Below are 18,503 nucleotides of genomic sequence, written 5' to 3' on the forward strand. Positions count from 1 at the left end.
GAATGTTGTCTGCCCATCCCTTACTCCTTCTCCTTCAGCCTGTCCAATAGTCACCTTTATTTATACAACCACAATCCTTTCTGAAGGCTTCCTTAGCTTACCATGACCCTTCAGAATTGACCATTAATACCTTTAATCCTTAAACACATATTGCTACAATACTTCATGACATCTGTCCATCTTCCCTACTAGCTTATGTGATCCTTAGAATAGAAATTCTGGATTATTTGCCTTAGTATTCCTGTGTCCGGCACAGTTCCTGCATAGAGTAAACACACAATAATGCTCATTGAAGGTTGTTAAATATGACTTTCTTAAAGACTTCAAGAGGACATAGAATGTGGTTTCATAGGAGCAAAGACTACCAGAAGACAGAAGATAGGCGAGAAAGACACTCATGAGTGGTCTTTGGAGAGTTAACAAGAAAACCTCTTTGCCAAAGGTAAGTTCTTAGTGCAAAGACAATCTACCAATGTGTTCAACAGCAACAAGGCCTCAGCTAGGGGCATGCTCTCAAGGATACAACGTCCAAATTCCAAGGCATGTTGTATAGTCCATCAATTGTAAATACATTTGCAAAAGTACAGCTTACCTGTGTTCTAGCTCTCGAATGGAGAGGATCACTCCTGAAGTCGATGGCTTTTGCTGTACAGTGGCCAAAAAGGTGAATTCGCTCTTATTCCGGAACAGCTGGATTAACTTCTCACTCACATGAGGGGCTGCATGGATCTCTCTTTCTGTTTCTAGGAGTCAGGAAGGAAAAACAGAAACAGACAGGTACCAAGAGAACAAGGAGGAGAATGAAGGAATACAGAAGAAGAAGAGGGAAAAAGAGAAGAGAAAAGATGCAGTTAAAAATGTCCACAGGATCCATATCATATCTATCATCCTCCCCCGCCCCCACCGCAACCCCACCACTCACCAATACTTTGTTTTCAGGTACCATCCACCATTTCATACAGCAGCATTCATTCAATGCAAAACCCAGAAATGCCACCTCTGTCACTGTACCCCCTTGTCCCTTGGACAAGTTCACAATTGGTCAGCCAGTGATTTTCTGACAAATTTTGACAGGACACTGGGCAATGTGGCCTGCTACAAACAGATGAAGTTGCTGTTAAAAAAAACAAAAAACAAAAAAACAAAAACAAAAACAAAGGTGAGAGATAGGGGCGCCTAGGCCGCTCAGTAGATAAAGCGTCTGACTTCGGCTCAGGTCATGATCTCACAGTTCATGGGTTCGAGCCCCACATCAGGCTTTGTGCTGACAGTTCAGAGCCTGGAGTCTGCTTCAGATTCTGTCTCTCTCTCTCTCTGCCCCTCCCCTGCTCATACTCACTCACTCTTCCTTGCTCGCTCTTTCTCTCCAAATAAATATTAAAAATTTAAAAAAAAAAAGTGAGAGACAAATAAGTGGATCCTAAATTCACAGAATTCTGTGTTTTGGATCCAAATGCCACTCAGCAGCTTCCAATTTCACTTTTCCCAGGGGACTCCATTTCTTTTGCTCTACAATTTGTGGAGGGAAACCTGTCCTTGTTTTGTACCCAGCAGAGATTTACAAGTGTTAATAATGCCAGACATCTCCATTTTTGCTTGAAGAATACAAGGCATGTTCATGATCCATAAGCGTGCCTGGAATTTCTCCGTAAACATGGAGTGGATGACCCTGCTCATGAAATATTGAAGTTGAGGTCAATTCAGCAGGCTTAGAGATACGGGAATCCAGCTAATACTGCTCCTGGCCAGGAATTCTACAAATTCTGCATGATAAGACAATTCATCATTTCATACTCAGACTCTCCCTTATCACGATAAACTAGGCACTCTCATTATTTTACACTGTACTTCCTCAAATCAGAAACTGGCCACCAACAGAACAGAATTAGAGCAAACTATTCAGAGACAACAAAAGGATACCAAAGGCATGTTTGGTGGCCTTTACTCATGCCCTGAACACATCCTCTTTGGGGGAACTCCTTGGTTTCTTCTCCAAGAGTCTGAAAAAGAAAGATCTTCAAAAGCTGTGTTGCCCAAGCTACATCACAGACTATATGGACCTTGAAGACCCTCATCCTAAAAGCAGGGCTTCTGGGGTGCCTGGATAGCTCAGTCAGTTGGGCATCTGGCTCCTCATTTCAGCTCAGGTCACGATCCCAGAGTTGTGGGATCAAGCCCCACACTGGGGGAGCTTGCTCAGCATGGAGCCCTTTTAAGATTCTCTCTCTCTGCCTCTGCCCCCTCCTTCTTTATAGCACAAGCTTTACTATAAGGTTAAAAAATAAAATGAAATAAAAAGAGTGGCTTCCAACAGAAAAAAAATCCTCAAGTACCTGACCTTGGGCCTCAGTCTCCTCATCTACAAAATGGGGGAGATGGGGAACTAGGTCATTTCTCAGGGTCTCTCCATCCCGGTGTAATTCTACAAGTTGCTGTTTGAAGTTTGCAGCAAAGAACAGCACCATCTTCAAGCTGTAGAAGTCAGCTTTGCAAGGTGAGAAGCATGGTTGGTCCTCCAGAGTGGGGGCACCTAACCCAGGCACAGCACCCTACCAAGATAAAACCCACCTGGATATTTGCTTTCCTACCCAAAGAAAGTCCTTCACTACTGTGCTGTCAAGTGGCAAGCTTTCAACTTTTGTCAAGGGTAGAGATAAGAGCCACTTAGGGAATGCTTCTATACCTTCTCCAAAATCCCAGCCGAAGACTTGGCAAGATAATATTCGCGATCTATTAAAACATATGAACTCATCACTTTGTAAACTAGAGATCGTTAGCAAATGTTTGTTAACGTTTTTATTACTGCTGGGTAAAAATCCTAATCAATTCCACCTAGAATTTAGTGCAGGAAGAAAAAAAAACACATCTGAGATTAACTTACATCTTCCTTTTTTTCCCTTTTTGCTATTTCCTTCTGTATTCATCTATAAGGAATTAGCTGGTTGGCAGTGTTGGCCCAGAGAGCTCATTAGAGGATTCTAAAGCTTGAGTCCAGTGCAAAGTGAGCAACGTTCAAGCAGCATGATAGTCCTAACACTTTCCCCCAGCAGGCCTATCACTGGCGAGTGTCCTCACCCGTCACTCCATTCTCTCAGACATCATCCCAGCACCACTGGCCAATGACACTGCAGTGTGTCTATGTGCCATCCCAACCTCTCCCTTAAGCTACAGATACATCTTCAATATCCTTCATATCTCCACATGAAGGTCTAATAAGCATTTCAGAATTTATATACCTATGACAGAGCTCTTGTTATTTGCCCCCGCCACCAACCCTCTATTTTCTCTTGGACTTCCCACTCTTAGCAAATGGGACCTCTCAGTTCAAGCCACAAAAACCAGAACTTGTCCCAGACTCTTCCCTTCCTTCCACCCTCCAGATCCTACTCAAGAGCAAATTGTGAGGTCTCCCATGTCTGGAATCCATCCACCTTCACCCAATTCCGCTCTGAAACTCTTACCTAAGCTGCCACCCTCTCTAAGTGGGGCACCTCCAACAGCTTCCTAACTGGTCTCCCTGCTTCTATTGCCTTCTCTTCTCCATTCTGCACAGCAGCCCAAAGGTTCATCTTAAAGCTTAGATCAGCATCCTTTCAGGCTCTTGCTAAAAACCCTTCCATGGCTTCCCAGTCCTCCCAGGATAAAAATCCAGGCTTTTCAGCATGGCCTGCAAGGTCGCACACCAATTGACTCTTGCCAAACTCCCCCACCCAATTCCATACTCTTCTTTCATACCCAAGCCCACTCCTGCCTCAGGGTCTTTGTGCTACTCTTCCCTTTTCCCCACAGAGCTCCTCCCCCCACCCTTCCCATGCCTGGCTCCTTTAGCTCGTACTGCGATTTCAACCTGCTGGTCACTCCCTCCAAAGCAGGTTCTCCTTTGATATCGAACACACCTCTCTGGTTATTTTCTCCATACCACTTAATTATTATGATCCATTTTTCCCTTCTATTGCTCATGATCTTTTTTTACCATATTTTCTTTCCCCTCTAGACTAGAAGCTCCACAAGGACAGGCACAGTCATTCATTCATTGTTGTATCCACAGTTCTCCGTGCCTGGCATGAAACAGGCATCCAATACAGACTTATTGGATTTATTTTCTATTTTATCTTTATCATTTCTATTATGTCAAGTAACCACAAATATTACAGTCAGAAACCAATAAGATACCCTGTGGAAAAGGAGAAGATAAATGGACACTTATCAAGTGTCAGTGGCTATCAAATTAAAGAAAATCACTTTCGGTGCCAATTCGACCCCTCCCATTTATGGGACACCCCATCTAACGGTCTAATCCAACTCAACCACACTGCTGCTCACCCAACCCTCCTACAGAACTGAGCATTTCCTCTGCCAGCTTCTCACTTCTTTTTGTCAATGACTGGCACACTGAAACAGAGATACCCTGTTAGCACTCATCAGAGTGAAATGTAAAGAAAATCATCTATTTTCAAACACTGAGACTTTATGTGCATTCTCATTTTCAGAAAAGCTCTCTCAAGTAAATGCTTACCATAATTCAGCTGCTAAAAGAACACCAGAACGTAATCTCACTTATTACAACATATAAGAACACTAAACCAGTTTTCAAGAGACTAAAGACTACCAAGTTTTATAGATAACTAGCTATGTGACCTTGGATAAGGCACTTTACCCCTCTGAGTCTCACACTCCCTATCTGAAAACTGAGATGACTAGAGATCAGGGAGTTCAAGTTCTTCCCAGGCCTCAACATTCCATTTCTATTCATGGAAATGAATAGTCACCTGGCAAAAGAGGGTACTGAAGGTGTTTTCTACACATGAAACAACTAGATTCTACAATTTCTCTCCTCTGATTTTCCAAATCAACATAAGTGTAAAGTTGTCAATTACTGGAACCAGTGATAGGTCACCTACTTCGCAGTAAATGGGTTTTTCCCCCTAGGTTTAAAAAAGCAACCAATGAAAGCCAATTAAGGAGAATCTATACTGAATATTGTACTGGCATATGCAACCACTATAATGTGCTTGCTATATTATTTAGGAATATTCAATTCTTCTAGAGAGAACAAGAAAAACAAGTGGGATGAATAAAGCTCGTAGGGAGTGTTAAATATAGACAGCAAGTTAGATACCTGTGAAACGTGTTAATCGTCAATCAAATAAATGAAACATAGGTGTGTTGAACATAGATAAAAAGGATTGACTAAGCATGTTACCTATAAATAGAATGGGGTGGGAGAACCAAGTCACAACGTACATATCACACCACCTTCAGGATGACAGCTATGTCAACCTTAAATCGGATAGCCATCTGTGACACTCATCCCATTCCCATTCTGGCCCCATTTGTACTCTGCCTGAAAAAATGCTAATCAAACCCATCACTCCCACCAGATTAACTGGTAACTAAAGCTGGGACCAGAAGTACTTGCCCTCTTCAAGACAGGATACACGTTAGCATCTGGCACCTCCCACTTACTGAAATTCACCTCCCACCACCACCACCACCACCCTTTATATAACCTCTATTCCTGTCCATGTAACCGCTGAATCAGCAAAGAAGCTGATGGGCCAAAGACTGAATACATGAACAATGCTAGACCCAGGAATCTGGTGGGGTGGCCCATCTTTCACCCAGCCTGTACCCTATACTCCTACTCCATTTCTTTCCCCTGCTTCCTCCTGGACATTTTGACTTTACTTAATAAGCTGCATGATTCAAGCATCTGAATTTGGTTAGTGAGGCGCTTTTGTGACCTCTGGGAGCATACTTGGACTCTACCATTGCATCGGGGTAATCTCCCATACAAACCACCACTTACAGTGAACATTTTACACTTAAAAAAAAAAATGTCATTCCAAACATCCAGAAATTTTACACGCTCTAGTTAAGAAGTGCTACATCAGCAGCAAGGGTTAAGTGCTTTTCCTTTCCTAGGATGAAATGGCTCTACCTAGTCATTTTTACAGGCTAAAAATGCTAATGTGATGATTAAGCATCAGTTAAAAAAAGAAGTACTGGGTGAAGGGAGGAGGTCAAAGAAATTATGGTATTCACACACTCTTGTCTGCCTGATACAGAAGCAACTTCATTTCCCTTTTGCTTGATGACACGGTGAGGATTGTGAGCCAGTATAAATACGGCTCCTGCCTTTGAGGATAGCCGCAGAAGCAAGGTTGTCACCTGCGAGAAACAGGTAGAGCAGGGCAATGCACAACGGAAGGAGGGGACCAGCAGAGGCTGGGAAGGGCATGGTGGAAGATAGATCTTTGAGCCAGAATCCAAAAAGATGACTAAGCATTTACAAGGCAGGAGAAAGAGGGTACTCATTGCAGGATTGCTGTGCAGAAGTGAACACCCATGTGTTTTCCATTATCCTGGCATTTTTCTTTCTCTGCAAGTATCTCTCTCACTGAAAGTCCAGTAGCACAGCAGCTACTCAGCCTAATATCGGAGGAAACTCTCCATTGGTCAGCTAGTGGGGAGGGGGGGCGGGGGGAAGAGCAACAACAGCAGCAGCCACAACATGACAGAACAAACACCCAGGCAGCCCACCTCAGCCTTGATGGATGGAAGATGTAGGTGACATCTTAGTAATGACAACATGTTTACACAGAGAACCCCACAATATGGCAGAATCCAGACAGAGATGCAGCACATCCTTCTAGCCTGTGTCCCAGGTAAGCTCACGGTAAGATTGGCCCCAAAAAGGTAAAGCAACACTTACCAACTCGAAATGGCAGATGGCTTTTCATTTCTGAGCACAGAGAAAGTTGGCCAATTCATAACTGCCAACTGTCCATGGGGCAATTTGTGTGATTGGGGGCGGGGGACAGATGTTCCACAGTTAGGTTCTGCAGCCCTTCTTTAACAAAGTCCGAGGTGACTCACCCAAGCGGCTTTAAAGAAACTGAAATCACCAGCAGAAAGTAGTGGGGACGCCAGGAGACTCCCGGTTAATGTGTAAGGGATTTCTACCTCCACTGGCAAATTCACAATGACATCCTATTAAACCTCCATTAGCTCCAGAAGCCAGAATGATAAGTAAACATGTGTACAGCTCATTGTGGTACCAAGTGCTGGGCTGACTGCTTTGCACATATCACTTATAGTAGCCTTAGGAGTAGCCATTGTTATGTTTCCTCTTTTATACACGAGGAAACTAAAGCTTACAGAATTTAATTTTCTAAAAGACACTGGGCTAGGAAGCCATGGGGAGATTCCAACCTGGCAGTCTCGTTTCTCAAGTTACACTTATCACTCTGCTACATCTACTATTCACCGAGGTGCATGATCTCTATGCTTGATTTTCGCAGAAAAGGGACAAAGCATCATCATATACCTGATGGCTGACACTTTGTAGTCACTTGGGAAATATTTATGAGCAATCTATTTGCACAATCCCCGAACTAAGTATCAATATCCCCCCACCCATTTTTATAGGTGAAGAAATTGAGGCAAACAAGTTTGAAAGCTTTACAAAGCAAGTCAATGGGGAGAAAAATGGAGTCTTGCCCCAGCAGAGTCCTCCAAGAAACACCATGGCATTCGCCTGACACCCTTACCTACTTTTTCTTCCTCCTCTTTCCCTGCCCCCACCCCTCCTCACTCTTCCACTCCAGCCACACAAGCTTACTTTCTCTTCTTCCCAGGGCCGTGCTCCTCCACACTTAGCACATTCTCATTCTCCTTCTCCATTCTCTCTTCTTTTGTTTACCAGCTTAATTGCTACTCCTTCAGGCCAGCTTTCTCTGACCACCTCAAGCCAGCTCAGGTTCCTGTATTAGGTGTTCCTCATATTTATCAGAGCCATCAAGGTTTTGTGTAATCATTTATGGTGTATCATCATTTCATTAACAGCCTTCATGCCTACCAGACTATAAATCCCACGAGGAATGGTTTATCAATAAATACCCCACACTCTGTACAGTGCCCGGCACATGGTAGAGCTTCAAATGTCTGTTGCCTTAATAATCTATCTTGAATCTCAAGTCTGGAACACAGTGTAACAAAGGAGGCTCACCAAAGACACTCAACTGTAACCCCAACCTGTTGAGAAAGAGCACATGAAAAAACGAGCTGCCTAAAGAATAATAAAGCTAGCTGAGCATCCCCAGCTCTATTGGGGGACTCACCCTAAGAAATCCTGTGACATGTTTTTCATAATTACTGTGTGGCTCCATTGAAAGAGATTCTGGTGCCTCCATAATTTTACTTATTAGATAGGCATGGTAAGGCAGCTAAAGCTCTTCTTATAAACATTTAAAAATACCAGTAAGAACAATCAAGGAATCCACTTGTCCCAAGAAATTAGCATACCAAGATCACTCCTTCTCTTTAGGCTTCCTCCCCACATGGGCACTGCAACCTACCAGTGATCAAGCCTCCTCCCTGGTCTACCTCCCTCCACCCTCCGTCTCAGTGGGACACCTCAGAATATATAGAGAGAAAGCATGAATGCCAGATTTATCTGAATCCCAGATCAGGAAAACAAAAGACTGATGAAAAGATGTCAATATGATTGAGACTATATTATAAAAGGTTTGGACTTCATTTATTGAACATGTAAGTCATGGGGATGAAACATACAGCATGGTGACTACAATACTGTAGTGTATATTTCAAAGTAGCTAAGGATAGATTTTAAAAGTTCTCATCAAAAGAAAAAAATTGTAGGGGCATTTGGGTGGCTCAGTAAGTTCAGCGTCCAACTCTTGGTTTGGGCTCAGGTCATGATCCCACAGTTCACGAGTTCAAGCCCTGCATCAGGCTCCGCACTGACAGTGCGGAGGGATTCTCGCTCTCTCCCTCTCTCTGTCACTCCCTTACTTGCACTTTCTCCAAAAAATAAATTGAAAAAGAAAAAGAAAAAAATTTTCACTGTGGTGATGGTTAACTTATTATCTAATTATTTTGCAATATATACAGATATTAAATCATTATGTGGTACACCTGAAACTGGTAGGTTATCAATTACATCTCAATTTCCCTGGAAGGGAAATAAGACTGCATTGTATGCCAAAGCTATCCAGCAGTAAGGAGTTTAGACTACATTCATCCGATGGAAAATTATGTAGAGAACAAGGATATCAAAAGTATTAGAACATAGGAAATACCTAAGTGATAATGTCAAACATGTACAAACATATAGCACATCAAGTACACATTAAGGTCGGAGTAACACATGGCAGAAAGACAGGAATGGCCATCCATCAGGAGGTCAACAATCAGGAGCTAACATGAAATTTCTCCTTTCCACATATCTCAATTTTTCAAATCAGAAAATTATCATTAAAAAGGTATGCTAAAATGGTCAAGCACATCATGGAAACAGAGGAGAAATAAGAGCATCCTACAAAAGAAAATAAGCACCAATCACCTTGCTTTTAATCACATAATTGTGTCCTTTAAGTCAGTGAGCACATCAGACTCTCTCCAGTCAATCTTAACCAGGTCTGGCTTCCTATGGAATACCACATCCCTCCTTAATAGAGACCTGTCAGCTCCCAGTATATCCAGCTGGGGCACTTCAGCAGGGAGATGCTGCCCATGACAGCTCAAGATGAGGTAGATTTTGGCAGTAATTGAGAGCACAACCTCTTCAGGTATCATTTGAAGCCACAGTATCAAGAGTGTGATAAGCCCAAGGGCATGCCCACCATAGTGCCTGAAGTCACATGCACAAAAGGTCATCAGATGCAAGCAAAAACATTGTTCCCAGAGCATCCCAGGATGCTCTCCCGGTTCTTATAAAAGCCATGAGGGTAGTCTTTGTCCCTGCCCCCTGTGATCTATCCATTCATTCACTTTTTCATTGGCTCATCTACTACCTTTAAAACTTTGAGCACTCCTCTAAACCAAGTACTATGAACACATAACTAAGACCTCTTCCAGTCACAAGGGGTGAAGAGTCCAGGATTAAAGACACAAACGTACATGAAGGGGAATGGTTTAGTTCAGAGCCATAAGTGGGCATCATGCTCAAGAAGCATCACAAGGCTGATGCTCCTCCTCAAAGACTTGACCTTCCCATTAAGGGGCAGTACAGGATAGTCGTTAAGGGTTCAGGCTCTGGAGCCCGACTATTTGATTCAGATGCCAGCTTTGCCACTTAGCAGAGAGGACCTTAGCCAAATTAACCTGTGCCTCAAGATTCTTCATCTGTAAAATGGGAATAAAATTGCATCTACCCCATGGGGAAAGTGTCAAGATTCAATCAGTACACATTAAGTTCTTGAAATAGTACATGTCACATAGGACACACATGACCATTTTTAGTTTATGTGGAACACAGCTGAGGCAGGCCTTGGGTCCTGGAGGGTTGGAGTAGAAGCTGTACCAGCAACTGCCACACCATGAGACACTTCTTGCTGCAGCTGTCATGGCTGTGGTCCGTTAGGAGGGCAACAGGCAGGTGAGCAAGGGTTGCCAGCCACAGTTGGAGGCAGTTAATAGCCATTCTCTCTTTTCTTAGATTAAAAACTGGTCATAGTCTATGGGGCTCCCAGCTCCTCCAACCTAGGTCTAGCCAGCCAACATCCAGAACATTTTTGAGTTTTTATGGTGTGCTAGATGTCAACCTGAATACTTGAAACTACCTGATTAAGTCCTCACAGCAGCCTAGTGATGTCAATACTACTACTTCCATTTTATGAGGCACGGAGTTAAGAAGCTTCCTGCTAAATAGAATGGCTGGAATTCAAACTCCAGTCGAGGGCCAACTGCAATGCATCCCTGAATCTCTGTGCCATCTATGGGTCTCCGCCCTGCTGATGTTTGAATGCCAGCTCCACAGTGTAGCCTCTGCCAGAGCTGGATTAACCCCACTTTCTTCCTTCTTTCATCCTGGAGTTGCCTCATCTAAGACCCACTGGCAATACCACCCACCTTGCATGGTTCAGGAAAAATACACAGACATGTCCAGTACCTAGCATGTGCTTTGTAAGTACTTCCCTCTCCATGCCTCTCTTTAGGACATTTCTGAGAGTTACAAAGGCGGCCCAGAAAGCTACACACTGTAGTCTGAGCTTTAACATTGGCCAGTGTGTTCACACACATGATCACATCCCAGAGTCCTAATAACCCACCAAGTGGACATTAACAGCCTCACTTCAAAGATGAGTCAACAGACTCCCAGAAAAGGGACTTGTCCAAGAGACCCCACCTTTATCAACAGCCAAAGATGTGCCCTGAGTCCATTTTTGCAGCGATTTTTTGCATGGCTTCCCTAATCACAAAAGAGAATAAAGACAAGAGAATTCTTCCTCCAAGACCCTAAGCTCCTCCATATATTGAGTGCCATCTCTAGCCAGCTTAAGAAGTTTGGAGAGGGGAAAATGGGTGATGGGCATTGAGGAGGGCACTTGTTGGGATGAGCACTGGGTGTTGTGTGTAAGCCAATTTGACAATAAATTATGCTTAAAAAAAAAGTTTAGAGCAGTTAGCTGACCCAATTATAATTAGTTCCCTTTTGTGCATGGTCCTAATTCTCAGGCATAAAAGACTTTTTTAATGCTATACTTGCCTTGACCTTGCCAAATCTACTCCAATTCACTAGTAAACAGTAGGGCATCATGTTTAACTGCCAAGCTCTCTAATCTATGATTATTCATTATAAATCATTTTTATATGTTGCTTCAAATGCTGTTTTTCAAGAATAAAATCTGCCTGCATTGAAATGCACAGTGATTTTAATATGCAAACCTCCTACAGAGATGATGTCTCATTTTAATTATTGTTTCGGTTTAATGGGTTTTCATTAAATTAGAGGATAGAGCAATTACTAGGGTGAACAGCTAATGTTTTAAAGGTAAGCTCCCGTGGCTCTGTGGGCAAAAAGACAGTTGTGGCAACAAGAGGCAAAAAGCAACACTCCTCTGGATGAGCTTGTGTTCAGCCTGATACAAAACAGCACTGGCTACTTCTTTTCCCAGCTTCAAACTAGAGCTGGCTCCCCTCGTGGTGATACGCAAACAATATAAGCTTCTGTTCACCTTGGGGTATCTTCACAGAACTTTTCAATCAGGAATCTGGGCTCCCCGTCACCAGACTAAAAAGAGCTCTAGAAGTATACAGCCTGCAAAGCGAGATGTCAAACCACAGGAAAATACTTCTGATGAAATGGTCTCCTCTCACACACAAGTAATTTAGTTGCTTTAGTGGATTAATGTCGGACTTCCCACCCCTGGGAAATTGGTCCAACTTCAACACAGGCTGCAAGGACCACAATCATATTAATTAGCAAACTGTCAGAGGCTCAATGAGAAATGACTTTGGTGGCCTGGGCACTATCTCACCCCAGAAACTGCACAAATTCAGCACTCGGGGACCAACGGGGCAGCATTACCTCAGACGGAGTGAGGGAATGAATGCCAACTAGAGAATGAGAGGTAGAGGCAGAGAGGCAGAGAGGTAGAATCGATTTTATTGGGGTCCCAGTGGTTAGAGGTGAGGGGCAGGACTTAATAGGAAGGATACCCCCCCTCCCATTGCACAAGTCTGCACCTGGGGAGAGCAAGGGGGCTTGCCTGGCAAGCTTCAAACATGCAATTTCATTTTCTCCAAGAGAGCTGAAGGAGAAAGAGAGGGCAGCTGCAGGGGGTCCTTCCAGAAATAATTGGCGGATTACATTACGGCAGGCCTGGTCACTATGTATGCCAAGAAAGTAATACGAGAGTATCTCACTAGGCTACGGGAAGAAGGAAAAAATCGTTTCCACAACATTCTACAACAGGGAGAAATCATAAAGCACCTGTGGTCCCAAGTAAGCCAGCAGGAACTAAGTGATGATTAAGGTACCCTCACCTGCTAGGCAACACAAACAGGCCACCTGTCAGGGCTGCTGGAGGAGGTTCTTTGCTCCATTATTGCAAGTGCCCTGAAGATTTCTGATAGGAGTGCTAATTTGGAACTCAATATAATGCATTTTTTTTTCTTCAGCTCCTTTATTTCCACCATCCCAAAAAGTAAACCATCAGCTCTGAGACCACGTGCATTAATCTAATTACATGCCTACTTAACTAATTTGTTCCAGAGTCACTGCTGGGGAGCTTTCCCTTGGGATTTTTATCTGCATTGGCCACAGGGTGTCCGTGCTTTCAGGTTCCTGGGGAAACCATGCAATTATTGGCCTTTCAACCCTGTGCTAAGCAGGTATACTAAACCTTTATGGACACCTCAAACTCCAGGCTTTGAACAGGAGCTCCAAGAAATGGGTGCGTCTGTCCAGAAAGGAGGCTTTGGGTGCCGTTTCTTGCTGTGCTTCTTTGAAAACTGACCTCCTCTTTAGAGATTTTATTCCAATCATATTAAGTATTAATGTCACCCCTAAAAGGAATCACTGGAAACCAGCTTGTTCCTTAACTCAAATTGCTATCTGGTTCTCAGATCCTTCTCCAATTTTCCACTACCACCTTGCCGAACAAGCTCTACAACTAAGAGCAAAAATTCCACTCTCACCGCTCGATGTTGGTTTACATAGTGTTGGAAGTCCTAGCCTCAGCAATCAGACAACAAAATGAAATAAAAGGCATCCAAATTGGCAACAAAGTCAAACTTTCACTTTTCGCAGATGACATGACACATTCCATGGAAAACCCAAAGGACTCCACCAAAAAGCTACTAGAACTGATACACGAATTCAGCAAAGTAGCAGGATACAAAATCGATGTACAGAAATTGGTTGCATTTCTATACACCAATAATGAAGCAAGAGAAAGAGCAATCAAAAAATCGATTCCATTTACAATTGCACCAAGAACCATAAAATACCTAGGAATAAACCTAACCAAAGATGTAAAAGATCTATATGCTGAAATCTATAGAAAACCTATGAAGGAAATTGAAGAAGACACAAAGAAATAGAAAAACATTCCATGCTCATGGATTGGAAGAATAAATAGTGTCAAAATGTCGATACTACCCAAGGCAATCTACACATTCAGTGCAATCCCAATCAAAATTGCACCAGCATTCTTCTTAAAGCTAGGACAATCCTAAAATTTGTATGGAACCACAAAAGACCCTGAATAGCCAAAGTAATGTTGAAAAAGAAAACCAAAGCGGGAGGCATCACAATCCCAGACTTTAGCCTCTACTACAAAGCTGTAATCATCAAGACAGTATGCCATTGGCCCAAAAACAGACACATAGACCAATGGAATAGAATAGAGAACCCAGAATTGGACCCACAAATGTACGGCCCACTAATCTTTGACAAAGCAGGAAAGAGTATTCATTGGGAAAAAGTCTCTTCAGCAAATGGTGGTGGGAGAACTGGACAGCAACATGCAGAAAAATGAAACTAGACCACTTTCTTAAACCATACACAAAAATAAACAAACTCAAAATGGATGAAAAAACCTAAATGTGAAACAGGAAATCATCAAAACAGTAGAGGAGAAAACAGGCAACAACCTCTTTGACCTCAGCTGAAGCAATTTCTTGCTCAACACATCTCCAAAGGCAAGAGAATTAAAAGCAAAAATGAACTATTGGGACCTCATCAAGATAAAAAGCTTCTGCACTGCAAAGGAAACAATCAACAAAACTAGAAGGCAACCGACAGAATGGGAAAAGATATTTGCAAATGACGTATCAGATAAAGGGCTAGTATCCAAAACCTATAAAGAACCCACCAAACTCCACATCCGAAAAACAATCCAGTGAAGAAATGGACAGAAGACATGAATAGACACTTTTCCAAAGACGACATCCAGATAGCCAACACACACATGAAAAGATGCTCAACACCACTCATCATTAGGGAAATACATATCAAAACCACACTGAGATACCACCTCACACCAGTCAGAGTGGCTTAAATTAACAACTAAGGAAGCTACAGATGCTGGAGAGCATGTGGAGAAATGGGAACCCTCTTGCGCTGTTGGTGGGAATGCAAACTGGTGCAGCTGATCTGGAAAACACTGTGGAGGTTCCTCAAAATATTAAAAATACAACTACCCTACAACCCAGCAATAGCACTGCTAGGAATTTACCCAAGAGATACAGGAGTGCTGATGCATAGGGGCACATGTACCCCAATGTATATAGCAGCACTTTCAACAATAGCCAAATTATGGAAAGAGCCTAAATGTCCATCAACTGATGAAAAGGATAAAGAAGTGTGGTTTATATATACAATGGACTACTACTTGGCAATGACAAAGAATGAAATCCTGCCATTTACAGCAATGTGGATGGTACTGGAGGGTATTATGCTAAGTGAAATAAGTCAGTCAGAGAAAAACAGGGATCATGTTTTCACTCAAATGTGGAACTTGAGAAACTTAACAGAAGACCTGGGGGAAGGCAAGGGGAAAAAAAGATAGTTACAAACAGAGAGGGAGGGAGGCAAACCGTAAGAGACTCTTAAATACAGAGAACAAACTGGGGCATGGGGGCGAGGGGAAAATGGGTGATGGGCATCAAGGAGGGCACTTGTTGGGATGAGCACTGGGTGTTGTATGTAAGCGATGAATCACAGGAATCTACCCCCAAAACCAAGAGCACGCTGTACACACTGTGTTTAGCCAAATTAACAATAAATTATATTGAAAAAACAAACTCCTGTTCCTCAGGCAGTGGGATTATTTTATCCAAAAATACCAATCCTGTGTAAGTTGCACAGGTTTTCTAAGTTACTTTATCAGCCTCTTAAACTTTATCTCTTAAAATCTGTGTATAAAAGAAACCTCAAAATTAAAGAACTCTAAGTATAAATACAAACTCCAGTGCCCATATGAATAAAGCTAGCAATATTTTCTTTAAAAATAAATAAAATAAAATTACAATCCCCATTTACGGAAATTTTTTTGAAGAAGTGAAACACTGATTTGGGGAAAAACTGGTCTTTTACCACTGCTGCAAATAATTTGGCTCTTGCATGTCTTAGGGTAACATACCTGAGTGATCAGCTTTCGTTAAATTACTCCTTAGGGGTTTAAATAGAGTCTTTGTGATACTTCATCTCAAAGCATGCCTTACCCAGTTCCCGAGGAGTCTTTTCTATTCAGGTATGGTCGGACTTGGCCAGCAGATACTCTTTTTGGCTCCTGGAACTACCCCTTCCAAGACGGCGGTGAGTTCCTCCCCCGTGCAAGCCATCTCAACTTCTCCCACCTGGAGCTCGAACCAACCACTTTCTTCTCCACGCCGATCCAAACATTGCTCCTGTCTCTAGGCCCAGACCAATACCTGAACCGCCATGAGGCTCTGTAGCCCCAGGTGAGGGGGAATTTCCCTTTCTACTCCAAAATTCAAGCACATATGGCAGAACATGTTCTCTGCAGTGGGCTCTGTACCACGGTGAGTAAGACACATGTGGTCTGGAGGGAGACCTCCAGCCAGTATTTTTGGCTGCATTGACCAGTACCACTTATTGGGTCACATTTTGCATTCTGCATCTTGCCAAATCCAACGCCCAGTTCTCAATCCTCAGCCCAACGGACCTCCCCACAACCTCCCACGCAGTTGTCACTTCCCTCCTTTTTGAGGCATTCTGGTTTTCCTTCAACTTCTCGGGCTGCATGGAGGCTTCTTCCTGCCCTCCACTGCCTGCTCTCTAGTTACTTGTCAGGGTCCCTCAAAGCCCATTTCCTGCCCCCTCCACTCCTCCTACCCAGATGGACTCCTCGGCACCCTATCTCCCTCCTGAATAAGGACGCTTCTGATGACATTGGGCCCACCTGGGTAATTGACAGTCATGTCCCCACCTGAAGATCTTTAATTTAATCACATGCAAAGTTGTTTTTGTGATGTAAGGTAATATATTCACAGGTTCTGGAAATTAGGACATGGATCTCTTGGGGGAGGGGGAGTATTATTCAAACTACCACTCTGCCCATTGCAATTTAATCAAAACCCTAACACCTCACCATTGGTCTGAAAGACCCTACATGATTTGGGGCTACAGCTGAGGCTGAAGTAAAGAAGTTTTTGCTTTGGCCTTGGGTATGCTCCCTGGCCTCTTCTGGTACCCCCACCCACAGTGGCCATCCTTGAGCCCCTTAAACTTGTTCGAACCTAAAGGCTTCTGTAACACTTGTTCGAAGAATGTGGCCTCTGGAGCAGAACAGCTTAGATTCATGGTTCACCTGGGTGGCTCAGTACGTTAAGCGTCCAACTCATGACCCCACAGTTCATAAGTTTGAACCCCACATCAGTCTCTGCGCAGGTCAGCATAGAGCCTGTTTGGGATTCTCTGTCTTCTTCTCTCTCTGCCCCTTCCCCACCACTCTCTTTCTAAATAAATAAATAAGCTAAAAAAAAATGCTTAGATTCAATTCTCAGCTTTGCCACTTACTGGACCTATAACCTTGGCCAAGTGATTTCACCTCCCTGTGCCTCTGTTTTCCTTTCTGTAAAATGGGGCTCATAACATCCATCTGCCTTTGAGGAGTATTATAAGGATTAAATGAACTAATGAACATACAGAATTTAGAACAGTGCCTAGCACATGAAGAGTGTTCATCATTAACAGCATAAGAGATTGTTAGCAATACACCCAGCTTTGCATGGGTGACTTATTATCATTCAGGCATCGCTCAAATATCACCTCTGCAAGAAAGCCCTCCTAATCCTTCCTAAAGTCAGTCTTCTCCGGCTCTTTCCACAATATTGCTACTTTATTTCCTTCATAGTACATAGTACATCTAAAATTACTAACTTATATAATAATCACCCACCTCTGCTAAACATAACTTTCATGAAAACAAAGACTTTGCCTTTTCTCTGCTACATCTCTGACACCCAGAATAGTGCTTATCACAGGGGTAAAATAAATATTTGTTGAATGAATGAATGAATGAATGAATACAATATACTGCTGGCTGTCTCCTCCCTGCACCTAGACCAAGGGCCCCACAAGGGCAGGTGTCCGTCAAATTCTTCTTGTACAATCAAGACCCAGCAAAGTGGCTGGCACATAGCACACCCAGGTCTCAGTTAATGCTTGCCAATTAATCGCTACGTAAACAAGCTGTTGAGGCCCCTTCAAAGATAAAGTCTCAACAACAACAACAAAAAATGATCTTCCTACAGCCAGTCTCTCAAAAACTGAGATGCAAAGGATTCCAAAGTCACGTGTTGAAAACAAAGCAATTCAAAGCAGGAGTTGAGCAACTTCTCTCTCAATCCTACCCTGTTCTCAACACACATGCTGAAGCACATGCTAGTGGGTTAGCCAAGTTCCCAATTATGGTGAGATCTTCCCTTTAAGTGAAATAGCAAAAAGGATACTGTGGCTAGAAGATACATGAAATACACAGCTAAAGCGAATTGCTGGAAAAAGCCAGGCTGAGCTTCGAATACCAATCCTGCTGTGTCTCTCTTTTTGCAGCAATGCCTGCAGCTCATAAGTTTCTTGGTAGATGGGGACCTTCTCCTTTAAGGTGCCTCATCCCCAGAAATTCGGGAAAATAGTCTGAGGTAAAGCCAGCATCAGGATTTAGTTTAGTCTTGCAAATGATTGTGACAGGCGGCCATGGCTGAGAACTGGGTCCTGCTTGGTGTCC

The 18,503-nt window shown here is 43.1% G+C and overlaps 1 protein-coding gene across 2 annotated transcripts in view; it reads right to left on the reverse strand.

Moving 5' to 3' along the window:
* Nucleotides 1-18,503, reverse strand: part of NELL1 (neural EGFL like 1) — an 862,696-nt gene that overhangs the window by 778,879 nt on the left and 65,314 nt on the right. For both annotated transcript variants that reach the window (XM_027072989.2, XM_027072988.2), the window contains exon 3: nucleotides 593-743. In XM_027072989.2, the coding sequence (XP_026928790.1) occupies nucleotides 593-743 (151 nt within the window). The remainder of the gene's footprint in view (nucleotides 1-592; nucleotides 744-18,503) is intronic.

The sequence above is a fragment of the Acinonyx jubatus genome, chromosome D1 (genome assembly GCF_027475565.1).
Source record: "Acinonyx jubatus isolate Ajub_Pintada_27869175 chromosome D1, VMU_Ajub_asm_v1.0, whole genome shotgun sequence".
Taxonomy (NCBI): Eukaryota; Metazoa; Chordata; class Mammalia; order Carnivora; family Felidae; genus Acinonyx; species Acinonyx jubatus.